The following is a 15,446-nucleotide window of genomic DNA, read 5'->3' as shown; positions in this document are numbered from 1 at the left end:
AAAGGACCACAGATTCTGAGGTTCTAACTCTCTGGGGTGCCTGGGAAGCACACGGCTGACATAAGCAATATGTGCTCCATCTCCTAGCTGAATCCTGATTTCTGGACTCATTTTCTCATTTTCTTTTTACATAAAATGAGGAAAGGGCATGTGTTAGATATGCCTACTCAGAGCACGGTCTGAGGACCAGCAACCCCAGCCAAAGCTGGTTGGAGATAGGCAGGGTCTCTGGCTCCGCTCCAGGGCTAGGGGATCAGAACTTGCATTGTTTTACAAGACCTTCCCCCTCCTCAACCGGTGATTCAAGTGCATTAGCCTAGATGACTTTAAAGGTCACCATCATTTACGGTTCCAGGTAGCAATGTCACAGGGTCTGTATTCTATGCTCTCTGTCAAGTATGGGAAAATCCAGCAAGGCTATGGAGTCCTGACTAGCCAGGCTCAGTATTGGGTTGGTGGGCCCAGAGAAAAGCCCAGTGTATGGAAGGAAAGTTCATCTGAAAGCCCCAGAAATCCATCTTTACTGGGAATTCTAAGTAGAAAAACACAAGAGTATTACCAACTCTTGGTCTTCCCACTGAATTCTGAAACCACCCCTCTACTCTCCCAGATGTGGGCCACAGGGCACTCCTGGGTCCCTGCTCACCCTCTCCCATGTTGAACTCACCACGCCACGGTAAGTTGGGGGGATGAGACCACAGTACACAGGGACAAAGCAGCCGCAGTAGAGGGCCTGTTGGGAGAGAACCCGCAGAGAGTGAGGCTCTTGTGGCTGGGTGGGGAGGGCTCACCAGCAGGCCTCTGGGCCACCACCAACCTGGTCCTTCTTAAATCCAAGGCAGAGGCACTGCCCTAGGGAGTTGAGCCCCAAGTTCAATTCCTGACCTGGCCCCAAAGAGCTGGGTCCTTGTTAACCTACTTAGTAGTCTGGACCCATGTCCTAGCTGTAAAGAGACAAGGCAGCCTCAGTGACCTCCAGGGTCCCTTCTGGTACCATATCTCCATGAATCCAGTGGAATTCAATAGCCATTAATGTGTGTGTGGCCAGGTCCAGGCTCTGGGACCAAAGGAGAGTAAGATGCGCCCACTTGGGAATGGTCGACAGGGGAGAGTAAGGAAGAAGGTGATGGTACACAGGGTGACAGGGGCTAGGATAGAGGTGAACATGGTGGGCATTGGGCCTCTAAGGAGGAGCACCCAACCCAGGAGAGTGTGGGACAGGCAGGTGTTGAAGGGAAGTTCCCAGGCAGAGCGACTAGTTTTGTCAAGCAGGTGACGTGAGCTGGGAAGGGGGGAAGGGCTTTCCAGGCAGATGTCACGGCAAGTACAAAGGTCCAGGGGTCTGTTTGTGTGTGGTTTGCTCTGGTTGGCAGAAGTAAGAGCAGGAGCTGACAGGAGGTAGAAGGGAGAGAAAAGTCTCAAAGAGCTGAGTGCTAAAAAATGCAGAGGGACATGAGGTAAGTTGAGGAGGTGTCCGTGCCTACTGCCCATTCACTCCCCCAGCTCCCAGCGTGGGGCTGTGAGGCTGCATGGCAAGGGTCTTGTATTCGGGAGAGAAGAGGGGAGTGGGGATATGGGAGGGAAGTCCATGCCACTTAACACTTTTGTCCTGAAAGAAAACTGGGCATATCCACAGCACTTGCCAACAATAATAACTCACAACTAAGATTTATATTAATGAGCATAAAATGGTGCACAGAGCACCCAGTGTGATAACGCATTTGGTAATAATTGAGTCTTTTTATCAAGAGCCATTGGGAAAGAAGGTACAGAATGAAGGGCTGGTTCCACAAACTGGGATCTACTCCCTGGTCTGCCCCCACACTCCTCCACAACAATAAACCAGGCCCTACCCCCACCCCGGGGCCCCACCCCTGCACCCTGGGCCCCGCCCCTTGCCTCAATGAGCTCTTCCTTGGATGTGTACTCTGAAACCACGACACTCTCTCCATCTGTGAACCGGGTTAGGGACACGTGGAGCTTCCCTGTGGCGGCCTTGTAGGAGTCCTCGGGCAGGACCCTGTACAGAAACTGTCGCATCATCTGCACCATCTTGCAAGATGGCGACAAGGGCCCCAGGAAGGATTTCTTCACCTCTGCGACACCGACGTTGAGGACTCTGAGGTACTCATCTGTGGAGGAAGCAGAGAAGAGAGGGCAGGTCAGCAGCCCTCCGCCTTGTCCTATACCCGACAGAGGAAACCCCAAGACTTCTGAAGCAGGGCTGGTCTCAGGGATCAACCTGTCATTCTGCACACATGGAAAACAAAGCACAGGAGAATTAAGTCACTGCTCACCAATGGCAGAACTAGAGCCAGCCGGGGTGCCTGGGTGGCTCAGTGGGTTAAAGCCTCTGCCTTCAGCTCAGGTCATGATCCCAGGGTCCTGGGATCGAGCCCCACATTGGGCTTTCTGCTCCATGGGGAGCCTGCTTCCTCCTCTCTCTCTCTCTGCCTGCCTCTCTGCTTACTTGTGATCTCTGTCTGATAAATAAATAAAATCTTAAAAAAAAAAAAACAAAAACAAAACTAGAGCCAGCCATCCTGACTGAAGACAAAGGACCACTTGCCTACCCCACACGGTCTTTCCCCAACTTGCCTGAAAATCTAATACCAGACTACATTCTTTTGGGACCTCAGAGGGGTTTTTTTTTGCCTCATATGAGATTCCTATTAAAACACTGGTACAATTGAAAGCCTTCACCAAGGGACACACTGTGATCTTCTGCTTGGGGCCCACCAAATCTGTGGGCAGGGAAAGGGGAATGGCCCTGAGGCAGGTCACCTACAGGGATGGGTAACCTGTGTCCTGAAACCATGGCCTCCATCTTCCCTTTAAATCCCCTGGCACAGTCCTGAGGGAGAGAAGGCCGAGAGGTATGGAGCACAAGCTAAGCCAGGCCAAGCTGCAGGTGTCTCCAGGACAGGGAGAAGAAGCTTCTCCCTCTTTCTGAGGGGAGCACAGCCAGGTCACATGAGGGCCTACATGTGCCAGGTGGGGCTTAGAGGGTGGATGTGTTGCTCAGGGGATTGCAGAGGAAGGTGTAACCTGTCCCCCACCCAGTACCCAGAATTCCCCTGGGGAAGTTAGGGCCGTAAGTTTGATGAGAATTTCTCTCCTGCTGGATCTCATAGCAATACTATGAGGTAGGCATTTCTAGCCTCATTTCACTGATCAGGAGACTGAGGTTCAGAGAGATAATACAACTTGCCCAAGGCCAACCACCTGGTGAGTGAACAAAGTGGGATTTTAACCTAGAATGTGTGACCCCAGAACCCATACTCCTTCCACTACAGGCTTCTAGAGCTGGGCCTGTACCTGCTCCTTGCCTGTTGCTGCTAATTCCTACCCTGTGCAAGCCCTCCGGCAAAATTAGAAGCTCTGAAAAGGACTGCTAACTTTTTTAAATGAATATTTAACTGTAGAACATCCTATGCTGAAGAACTCTCTTACAAGCAATGTCCTGTAGATGGTTATTTGGGAAGTGATGCAGTCATGAACTCTCTGCCACTGGAGGTAATCAAGCAGAGGTGGGACACGTACCTAAGCCAGAGAACTTATGGAAGGGATTCCTGCATAAGTGTGAAGATTCTTTACATCATGGAGATTCCGGGATTCTTATGGGTGCCTGACAATATATCTGGAGAGTCATCACCGCGGGCATTATTTTCCCATTTACAAATAGAGCCGCTAAAGCACAGGAGGTTAAATGATTTGCCCAAAGTCACACACAGCAATTTGGAAACAAACAAAAGCCAGGGCAGTTCTCTTCTGTGTTTCACAGTTCACAGATGATTCCTCCTTAACCCTGGAGATGGGTAGGATGAAGAGCTTCACCGTCATTTTACAGATGTAGAGACCAAAGCAGAGAAAAGCTAAGTGCCTCGCCCCAGGTCAGACAGCCTGACGATGTTTGTTCTGACTCTAAATCCCACCTTCTTTCCCTGCACTTTGGACTGATCCCAGAGTCTGAGAAAGCCTGGGTTGCCATGGTGACCGTCTTCCCCCCCCCCCACCCTCCCTCACCAACAATCAGAATCACAACTGCCTACGTGTAGTAGGGACAGACCTGAGCAAGACAACATAACATCTTGGCTTTCACCCTGTTACAGGGGAGGTGAGAAGGTGTGATTTTAGCAAGGTTAGCTTTACCGTGTCCCAACTTGTACCTACAGTGTTTTCCCTCAAGGGAAACGGATAGCCAACTCACCATCGTTATGTAGTTACGAAGCAACTGCACATTTGGATACCAAGGGGCTGGGTCACTGAATTCTCGCCCCACCAGACCAGTGAGGATGGGGAGTCAAACCAGGGTGGGGACACGCCGTTTTGGGAATTCTTAATGAGCAGCTTAAGTGGCCTTGCATGGGTTGGTGGCCTTTCCCACAATGCCTCTGAGCCAGGAGCACCTGGTTCAGCTCATCCCTCTGCACCTGTACTCCCCACGGCAGATGCTGGCTAGGATGGACGGAAGGAGATTTGTTCCCACTGCACAAGAAATACATGTTCCTTGGGAGAAAAACAATTTTTAAAAATGCAGATATGGGGGCGCCTGGGTGGCTCAGTGGGTTAAGCATCTGTCTTTGGCTCAGGTCATGATCTCAGGGTTCTGGGATCGAGCCCCACATCAGGCTTCCTGCTCAGTGGGGAGTCTGCATCTCCCTTTTCCTCTCCCTCTGACCCTCTCCCCCAGCTTGTGTTCTCCCTTTGTCTCAAATAAATATATAAAATCTTTTTTTTAAATGCAGGTATGCAAAAAGAAAAAAAATTAAAGTGTCTTGGAATCCCTTCAACCAGAGATCAACATCTCATTTACGTCTTTCTAGACTATATGTTACTTACCTATAAGAATACTTACATGAAGTCATACTATATATATTATTTTGTAACTTGCTTTTTTAACCTATTAAATCATGTCTTTCCACATCAATAAGTGCCTATTTATAACCAATTTACAAGAAGCATGGAAAGCTATTGTAATGTTATCCCATTATTTGCTGAGCAGGTGCCCAGGAGGGGTTGGCTATGTAGTCTGTTTCTTTGCTTTTCTAAACAATGCTGCAGGGAATAATCTTGTGCTAATGTTTTTTCTCCTCTATGTCCTTAATAATTGTACTCAAGATAAATTCCTAGAGGTGGGAATGCTAGGTCAAAGGCATGCATATTTTGTCTCGTACTGCTTGTTTTAATCGTGGCTTTTATATAACATCCATTTACAGTCCGTTCTTAGTTCATCAGGAGTGGTGATGGGTGACAGGGACAAAGCAGTGGCCAAGACAATAGGAATAGATAGACATCTCCAGGATATTCCCATTGGAAAAAGTGGTGCTGTCGAGAAATTAGCAGCCCTCTAGCCAGGATCATGTAGTCAGAGAGGGAGGGGACAAGAGATTGTCTGACTTCTCCCACTCAGGTGCCCAGCTTCACATTCTCTCCTGCTGCTCCCTGTGGCTGTGGAGCAAAGGCTGCCTTTAACCCTAGCTCTCCTTGCTCCTTTTCAGGTCTTTCCCTGTGCCTCTGTCTTCAGAGTCTCCAACAATCCCTTTCTCTGTCTCTCTTTTTCTCTTCTTTTTTTCTTCCTTCCTTTCTTTTTTTCTTTTTTTTTTTTTTTCAAGATTATTTATTTATGTGTCTGGGAGAGAAACCACAGAGGGAAAAGAAGAAGCAGACTCTCTGCCAAGCAGAGAGCCTGATGCGGGACTCGAGCCCAGGTCCCTGAGATCATGACCTGAGCCAGAGGCAGATGCTTAAATGTGTCTCTTCCTTCTTTCTCTCTCTTTTCCCAGCCAAGAGAGAAGCAACTAACCTTCTGGTTAAACAAGACTCTGTCGGTAGAAAGTCAAGTGTTAAGCATAGCAATTGCTGGGTTCTGGGAGAAGGGATAAATTTAGCTTGCTTCTTTATGCATCTCTGTACTTTCCAGCACCTTCTCCCATTTAAAGGCCTCCTTCCAAGCTGCAGGCTGCCGGGCTCTGAGACACAGTATCCCACACTGACCACAGCAAGATGGGATTTAAAAGCAGCACCACGGGGGACTCGAGGTTGGCTCTCCCACCCCCAACCCACGCTTGCTACATACACTTCTGCTTCCTCCCACCTCCTTTCACACCTTTTATTATCTAAGTGCGCTCTGTCTCCTAAGCCAAGAAGAAGATTCTCTGGAGGAAGATCCTTATGGTCCTCCCCTCTCTAAGTCCTATCACTGTGCTTTGCCTAGGGAAGGCCCTTCAGAAACCTTTGTTATAAGCTGGGAGTTCCTCGATGGCAAGGATGGACCATACTCACCTTTGCCTACCAAGCCTCCCATGACCCTGGGTGGGTGCCCAGTGTTTGTTCAATAAAACCTGACAGGGAGGAAAAGCAAGTGATGGAGGTGTTCACAGGGAAGAGCTACTCAATGTCATTACCCAGTAAAAGCTTGAAGGCAAGATCATCCCAGATAGATGAATAGATAACCAGGCCAACTGTGTTGGTACCTGTGGCCAATTCATCAAGTTTATGAGCCTATTGTGCCAAGAATTTCAATAGAAAAATAAGTAAGATCCAGGACTAGGAGATTTAAAGGGCATTTGGAAGCCACTCCAGGTCTCAGCCACTCGGAGAGTTTTAACTCTTTTCTAGGACCAGACCCATTTTACGGAACAAGCTCAGGCTGTGGAGCCAGGGGATATGATTGAAATCCCAGCTTTGCCACACACCAACTGGGCCATCATCAGCAAGTCAAATTAACTTCTTCTGATCTCAATTTTGCCACCTATAAAATGGGAATAATAATTCCTTCAGTGGGTGGTTAGGAGGCAGATTGGCTTTTGTTTTTGTTTGTTTTGTTTTGTTTTGTTTTGTTTTGTTTTGTTTAAAGCGCCTGCATGTAGTATGTGCTCGCTATCAGTCAGGTTACCGCAGTAATTTTCCTTGTGACCATGGAAAAAAAAGTCTTTTTGATGTTTCTGGCTTTTGGCTTTCTCACCTGAACAGGAAACAGTGATTCTTGCCCCATATTTTTATTGAGGTGTGCTTAGGCTTACTTGGGGATGCAAAAGAGCACAGTAAATGGACTGTAGAGATGAGCATGTCCCTCTGTTTCAGACTGCAGTGGGGTGATAGGCTGGCTGTCATGCAGTAAAGGCACTGTTAACGTCCGCACTCCCTCCCTTGTCAACCTGGGGGGCCCTACAGATTTAGTACGAAAAAGGCGCAGGGCTTAGAAATATCACAGAAAAGGAAGGAAGGGGATTAGATATAGGTTTGTCTTATTATCTTATTAATTTGCTTAAGCATCTAATCTCCTCCACCCCCCTGCCAACATGGCATCATGAGAGCAAGGATGGTCACTGTCTTATTTATCCTTTTGTCCGTATTTCCTAATATGGTGCCTGAAACATGGGAGGCACTTAATCAACACGAATGCCTGCATGAATAATGAATAAATGAATGGACCTCAGGAATCACTGAGGTCCAGAAAGAGAAGCAGCTTCTTCAAGGTGATCCGCGAATAAAACAGCTTCTCTTCCCCTCCTCCACATGACCTCCTGCTAAATGGAGAAAAAAAAAATCCTAGAAAGATGGGCATTTGGCAGCTGACAATTTAAACTGCTGGGGAATCTCCTTCACAGGGTGCCTGGATGGGGTCTGCGGTGGGGGAGAGATGTGCCCTGGAGGATGGGACTACGTGGCCCCAGTCTCCCGCGGACTGGTAGCTTAGCAACAACCTCTGGTTCAGCCAATCACCGCCTGGCGCCCCCCTCCTCTTGCCGCCAGCCCCGCTCCCCGACCGCAGGAGCGATAAGCGCGGCGGGGGGTGGGGGCCGCTAAGCAGGCGTCGCTGCAGCCCCAGGGGAGACAGCGGCGAGCAGAGCTGCGTTCCCAGGAAAGCCCTGCAATTCTCAGAGTCCTTGCGTGGAGCACCTGGGAGTCTGCTCCTCCTACCTGGTCCCTAATTGCGGGCTGAATTATAGGCTGCATTTCTCTGTGGGTATATCTTGACTGCCCAACTTCACTATAATAATAAAAATTATTATTATCTTAACAACAGTCTTTTACCCAAAGCGGGTTTTCACGCTTACATTCTCAGTTTATCCTCACAGTGACAGTGAGCCCCCGAGGGGTAGTGACCTTCGCTTATTCACCATTTTATTTCCATACCCCACACTGCAGGGCCATTGATTGGAAAATAGTTTGGCTTGAAGCAGCAGTGTTGCCACGGGAAGACCTTCTGGGCCAGCGATTTTTCGGGCAGGGAGCCCTTGTTCCAAAGAAATCACAAGTGGAAATCCAATACATAAGACAGCTAAAAGCAGAGCTGTTCTAGGTTGAAGCCAAGTGGGGTCTCAGACCCTGTTGGGTCGCCCCCATCCCACCCTAGGAAGGTGGTTGCTGAAAGCACCACCTTGAAACTACTAAGATTCTAGAAGCTTAGGTCAAAATATGAAACCAGACTAATTCTCTCCTTTTGCAGATAAGAAATCAAGCCCAGGATGAAGACAAAGCTCCATAAACACAGCTGGCTGGCTGGGTGGTTGGATGGATGGATGGAGAAATGAATCAAGGTGGATAGACCCTAGGTCACACAGTCTATGTTAACAGGAACTAGAAGAAAAATGTATGAGAAAACTTGTATTTTTCTATTCTGTTCTGAATGCACATTATAGGCTTTAGCCAAAGGCAAAAACAGCTCTGATCTACAGTAAATACTAAAAACAAAACAAAACAAAACAAACCCAAGCCAATACTCTTCTATGGGTGATAACAATCTTTCACACAGACCTTTTTCTAACCCTAAGAGTTTACTATAGAACTGGCTTTAAAAGTTCAAATCGGTTTATATCAGCTTGCCATGGAAACGACAGTGCCTCCCACTTGTTCCTCACCTTGGTTCCTATCAAGATACCAGTGGGACTCTTTCCAGCACTTGGGGCCTCACCCAGCCCCTGTGTGCCTTTCCCCCAGAATCCGGACACCATCTCCCCAACTTCCCACTGAAGGATCTGTTGATCACCTTGAGATAAATCAGGCAGAGAGGGAATGTATCTAGAAGGTTCTCTGGAGCCTCAGAATGTTCTGAGGGCCATTGCCCCTGCTCTGTTCTCTCTTTTTCTTTGGTGAGCCCAGAACTCTCTTCAGGATCCTGCTCCAAGGTAGAAACCAACATTGTCCCCTTTCTAGGCTCTGGCCTGTCCTACCCGTCAGACTCTCCCTTCACTACTGAGGGGACCCCAGAATAATGCAAGAGCTGTGAACTAGTCACTCTCTAGTCTTAAAAGCTGTTTCTGTTTTGTTTTATTTTGTGTTGGGGTAGAGGGGGAGGTGGTCAAGAGACCTCCAAGTGATTCTCTGCTCTACAGACTGAAGGCCATCTCTGAACATCTCCTCATTTGAGATATGCTCAAGTTAGGGTGCCACCACAGAGTAACACCCATGCTTCCATCTTCCAACACCATGATAATGAAAGTTTGTTTCTGCTGACTGGGGACACTCACTGCCCCAGCTGTCTGAGACTTCGGATGGTCAGCTCTGTTACCAATATCTCTCTCCACCTGTGTCACAGGAGTCCTGAAGCTCTAGAAACCACAGTGTCCTAGTCCTCCCTGCTGCTTACTGAACTTACCATGTTTGCTACCACTTCCTGGTTTCTCCCTGGTGCTGGCTCCATGGCAGGCTCAGAGGCCTCACTGTCTCATTTCCTCTTCAAGATGCTCCCTTGAGGGTTATCTCTTCATAGATGAGGAAACAGAGGCTCATCAGTAACTCGCCCAAGGTCACACAGCTGGAAAACAGCAGAGCTAGGCCTCCACATCCTGAAGGCCCCAAAGCTGGTGTTCTTTCCACCACAGCTGGCTGCCTCCACTGGGGACATGCCCGCTGTCTCTCAGAGCCTGTTTCCCACTGTGAGGCAAAGAGGTGGTTCCATGAAGACTCTTGGGATCTGCCTTTTCAGGACTTACTTTAGGCATACCTCCTAAGGGCTCAGATGTCTCTGGCAGACAGGAAGACTCTTTTTAGAGCAACAGAACCTAAATCACGTCTTCAAACATTTGCTCTTCTAACCCCACACCCAGAGCCCCTCCTCAGGACGGTCTGTCTCCTCTCTCTTGGTTAAACACAAGTACACAATCCTGCTTATTACCCTTCTACACACATCTCTCTTTTTCTTTCTTTCCTTCCTTCCTTCCTTCCTCCCCGCCCCTTCCCTCTCCCTCCCTCTCTCCCTCCCTTCTTTCCTTCCTTCCTTCTTTCTTTCTTTCAAACCATGCAGACCTCACCCTTAAGCCCAGCTTAAAATCTGGGCCTCCTCCTTGAAGCCTTCCCTGTTCACTCCCACTGTACCCCCTCTTTTTCCCATTATTTTCCTCACCATTTATCTCAGGCTGCCTTGAGTGGCCTGTCCTGTTTCTCTGGCTAGCTGCATCCCTTGAGGACAGGGCCTGCATAAGAAGACCCTTCTCTCCCATGAGAGCCTCGCCCAGTGTTCAACCATTAGTAGACATTCAAGAATGAATAAATAAGCTATTTAATATCTCACAAACAGAGACTATTTGTTTGGTTCCCAATTACAGCCCCCACACTTAATTCAGTACCCGGCACACTACAGTAAATGAAGGTATGCTGAATAAATTAATAATGAATATTTAACAAAATTTAAAGACTGGACTGGAGAGGGACATCAAAGAGTGTCTTTTCTGCTGTGTTGTTAGGAATCTTTCCAAATGGTGGTCAGAAAGGCAAAACCTTCAGTGACTCAGCTGGACCTGGAATTGTGAGAAAGCAAACCACAGAACAGTCTTCTCTGTCAAGCCCAATCCTGATCCCTATCAAGGCCCTGAGCTGGAGCTAGGGAGGAGAATTTTCCTTAAGCGGTGGTTTTATGAGGACAGAGTTGGAGCAATGGGTCAAATCCTGACTCAAAGGAGGTTTGGAGTTTTATCATTTGTTTGCCTGTTTGCCCTATAGAATCAGAAATGGAGCTCACCAATCTTTGCTGAATTTACTCCCAAAGTAAAGCAAGGAAGACAATACTATCTTAGTATTTAGTGAGCGGGTTTAGAAATGAGCCACCAAATGCAGGGAGGGATCCTGGATTAGATCCTGGGACAGAAAAAGGATGTTAGTAGAAAAACTGGTGAAATGCATCATGAATAGTAACGGGCAAGTGTTGATTTCTTAGTGTTGACAAGTGTACCATAGTTATGAAGATGCTCACATTAGGAGGGAGCTGGCTGAAGGACATGCCAAACTATCTGTATGAGCTCAGCAATCTTTCTGTAAATCCAACAATACTCCAAAGTTACACATTTATTATAACTGAAGTAAAAACAACAAAACAAAACAATAAACACAGATGACCACAGCTGTCAGACACACAGAGCCTGCCACTCAGGAAGGGCTCAGTTAATGCCTGCTGATGTTGGGGGAAACAGATTGCAGGAAGGGCCCCGCATGAGTTGTTTTCTAAATTGTTCTAACAATTTGTTTGTAGGTGCAACCAACACATTCAGCATCTGACCAGATTTGCCATTCAATTCTCTTCCTTAAGAGTTTGAGAGGATTGTTTGGGGAAAATGAACCTTTATCCACTTGGCTGGAGAGGTTAAACATGTAAAGCATATGTTTACTTTGAGCGACTTAAAAGATGCCAATCTCAACATGGTCATTACAACCAACCATCGCTGTGTAGTGATATGATTTCTATGGCATTTTATTAAAAAGTCCCTTTTGCATTTATTACGTCATTGGACTTCAGTTTCTTAAGCAATGTGCAAATAATTGCTTGGCCACAGAGTTTGGCAGGAAAACAGTCGAGTTGCTTGCAAAGCAACATCTGAACTCGTTGATTTAAGAGGATGGAGGAGGTAGAAATTAAGAGAGCTCAGTCTTGGCTCTGCTGTATAAACCCTGGCAAGTTATCTAATCTCTCTAAATACCTGTTTCCTCCTTTCTAAAATGGGTATAAATATAGTGTCTGCCTCATGGAGTTGTGAGAGAATTAGAGAAAATGATTCGTGCAAGGCGTTGAGCACAGTGCCTGGCACATTCTAGGTGCTTGATAAATGGCTGTTAATAGCATGACACCAAGACATGAATCAGAGCAGAGTGACTTTTTACAGGAACTGTTGCCATCTCAGGCAGATAAGTAACTGAGAATGATATCCGAAGAAGACATTTTGATTCTGAAAGCGCACCCAGCACCCAGGACCGAACTCCAGGTTCCGCCGGGGATGCGCGCACTCCTATGCGCATGCGTGCGAGCACGTACGCATGCGGGGACACATACGCACACACGCACGCAGAGGGGGAAAATGGAGGTTCTCATTCCTGTCTTTAAAGAAGTTTGGAAAGACTTTCCACTCCAGCAGTCCAGGAAACTTTCCAGCTTCAGGAATAGCAACGACAACAACAGAGAGCCTGATATAAAAGTCGTGAGATATGGTTGAACTCACAAGAAAGAAGAGGAACAAATGAAGGAATTGAAAGCCAGCGCCAGGAGAGAGAAAGCTGATGATATGGTTATCAAACCAGAAACCGGAAGGGATAGAGGCTGTGGTCCTGGCTGTGTGAGGGGCACTGAGACCCCTGCTGAAAGCCAGGATGCTACATTAACTGCTGGGCCAGTGAAAGGTGCCAGGAGCTTATTTCTGCCCAGGGTGGGGGGGTGGGGGGGGGGAAGTCACCCATAAGAATTCAAAGCCCCTTGCCTGCTTTAGGCAATTGATCCTGAGTTGGTGATAACCCTAGGGTGCCTGGGGTTGGGGGGAGGCAGGTTAAGGCCAAGGCCAACCAGCTCAGATAGGTCCGGTCACTGCCCAGACCACACAGAATTCCCACAAAAACTAAGTCCTCGTGCCCATGAGCTCACAGTTAGAATATTAAAAATATCAACTGGACCAGGTTGCAGTCTAGTCATTTTGCTTTAGTAAGTTTAACAACGAAGGGCATTCTTCAGTGAAGTTTGAAAAAATGCTGCTTTTCTATTTCAAGATAGTTTTGTTTTGTTTTGTTTTGTTTACTCGTTCATCCATTCACTCAGCCTTCATTCGCCAAAGACTTATTTTGTGACTAATATTTGCCAAGCACTGTGCCAGTAACATCCATGACTTCTTTGGTCCCTCACTACGATGTCCAAAGCATGTGCTCCCCACCCCAGCCTAGGTTAGAGATGGGAAAACCAAGGGAAGGCAGGTCACTATGATTAACAGGAGGCAGACCAACACACCTGTAGCTGACTCTATCTCCATGGGAGGGGGCGTACTGGGACCTGTTGTGTACATGTATGTGGGGCAGGGCCCGTGCTGCTTCTCTGGCCTTGTTGTGTACTTGCAAGGTCCTTTTAAAGCCTGTTCCCTGCGCAGAGAGACAGCTTGCCTTCCTTTCTGAGAATTCAAGCGTGTTTGTGCCACTGGTCTCTCAGTTGGAACACTCTGAGCTCACCTGACTCTTCCTCCCTCCCTTCTGCCTGGAGAGGCCTCCCCTGAAATTTGCACCTGAAACTTCATCCCTTAATCGTTCACCACACCCTTCTCCTGCTTTATTTTCCCCTTGGAGTATGCATGCTGATGTTTTTCTATGAGTTTGGTGATTTAGGGCTTGATTTCACCAAGACAAGGTCAGCTTCATGAGGGCTGTTTCGTTCCCTGCTAGATCCCTAGGACCTAGTATGAATGAATGGTCTATTTTATCACAGTAATTCATTCAAAATATGGCCCTCAATTTCTTTGTCTGCACATTACATAGATTAGATTCAAACAGCGGCTTTCAAACTTAAAAAAAAAAAATTGTTGGAAAATTTACTCTAAATGAAATTTTTAAAAGAATGGGCAATAGCAGGACTATACTTTTTGAAGCTGGGGGAGGTCCCAAGGGCTTCAGTTGTGTCCTTTTCTTGTTCCCTATCTCCCCTGCCCCTCAACCTCCCTCCTTCCCATAGAACTTTGGGGTTTCTCAGAACACAGTTTGGAAACCACTGGCTTAAGCAAGGTCTGCCTTCAGCGCTTACTTCCTTTCCCAAAGCCTAAATACAATTATCTATAGAATGAAAAATTTGGACTCACTGACATTCCTTCTGTGAAATTCTATCCATATCCATACCCGTAAGTGCAGAAAGTTGTCTAAGAGTCAGATAAACCCCAAAATAGAAATTGCAGAAATACATTCAATATCATACTTGCCAATGGCCAGCAATCATCAGGAATTTATCAAGCATTTCTTGTTGGACAAGCAATTTGTGGAGCCAGGGAACCCATGAGATCTCAGTTGGCTCACCCAATCTAGCTGATGAAATAAGACCCAGCTTCTGAAACAATTAAGACCATATATCATGAAGCACTAGGACAGGCAGACAGATTCTGTGGGTAAACTAGAGATCATGGAAAGAGATACAGTGGAGTACAATGGGAAGGTGTTTGGGGAGGAGGTAATATTTCTCGAGAGAAAACCAGAAGGTCATTTTTGGTGGGGGATGTAAGGGGTGTCGTGGTGCCCCACCCAGGCCCCAGTAGCAAGACTGAGGCACTCACACCCCCAGGTAACATGGAGGGGTGGGGGAGCCTACTGATGGCTCAGAAATGAGACCCTCCCAGCCAACACACTGGACTTGATCTGGCAATTATGGAATCATGGTCTTGGTCCCAGACAGGGACTGAGTTTTTCCATCACCACCATATCTCCAACTATGGTGGCTGTGGCAGAGACTGCTAGCTGTTCCCACCATCCATTCTCTTCCTCTCCCTTAGTAGCTGGAACCTGCAATTTTTAGTGAAAACCTGGCTTCCCAGAATAAAGTCTCTATTTTCCAGTCTTCCCTGTGGTCAGTTGTGGCCTTGGGGGACTAGAGTGCAAAGACCACATGAGTGAGAAATGCTCTTCCGTCTTGTGGAAGCCTCTGCTACCCAACCAAAGCAAGTAGACTATCAGTCCCTTTGTTTGCAATGCTCCTTCATAGAGACCACTGTGATTGTCAGGGGAGAGGCTGTGGAGAGGGGGAGGCAGGCACTGTTCTCCCCTGTTGTACAGTAACTGAGCTGAGCTCAAGGTGGCTTGTCCAAGGTCACTCACTGCTGAGTGGATTCCTGGGACCAGAGGGAAAGGAGGGGTGGACAAAGTTTGGATGTTGGGGTCACACCAGCTTTGGCTTGAACCCCACCTCCTTCCTTACCAAATCTTACTGTGAAAGACCACATGAAAACAATGCGTGTGGCCAGCTAGGCTCATAATCTGGCCACGGGACACTTTGGTTCTCAGAAATCTCTGATTCCTAGTCAGGTGCTCTTTCCCGTAGGGATTCTGGCCTGTGAGACAAGCGCTATCGGAGAGCCGACTGTGGGAGCTCGAGGGATTCAGTGCCTGAAGGGAATCAGGATTCGCTCTCAGGGGAGGTGACGTCTGAGGTAGGCTTTGGAGGCAGGGGAGATGTTCCATGGGGAGAGAAGCAGGGACGCATTCCTCAGGGAACAGCT

At 47.6% G+C, this 15,446-nt stretch overlaps 1 protein-coding gene across 2 annotated transcripts in view; it reads right to left on the bottom strand.

Annotated features, from left to right (window-relative positions):
• PNPLA1 (patatin like phospholipase domain containing 1) overlaps positions 1-15,446 on the bottom strand; it is a 42,997-nt gene that overhangs the window by 15,806 nt on the left and 11,745 nt on the right. The window contains exons 2-3 of one of the 2 annotated variants that reach the window (XM_045074782.1): positions 1,873-2,132; positions 668-733 (exon numbers count right to left, since the gene is read on the bottom strand). In XM_045074782.1, the coding sequence (XP_044930717.1) occupies positions 668-733; positions 1,873-2,132 (326 nt within the window). The remainder of the gene's footprint in view (positions 1-667; positions 734-1,872; positions 2,133-15,446) is intronic. The other variant, XM_045074781.1, reaches the window with a different exon arrangement.

Source organism: Mustela putorius, unplaced genomic scaffold (assembly GCF_011764305.1).
Source record: "Mustela putorius furo isolate JIRA1106 unplaced genomic scaffold, ASM1176430v1.1 tig00000135_pilon_pilon_pilon, whole genome shotgun sequence".
Classification (NCBI taxonomy): domain Eukaryota; kingdom Metazoa; phylum Chordata; class Mammalia; order Carnivora; family Mustelidae; genus Mustela; species Mustela putorius.
The sequence above is the reverse complement of the archived record's forward strand: the minus strand, read 5'-3'. Positions and strand labels throughout refer to the sequence as shown.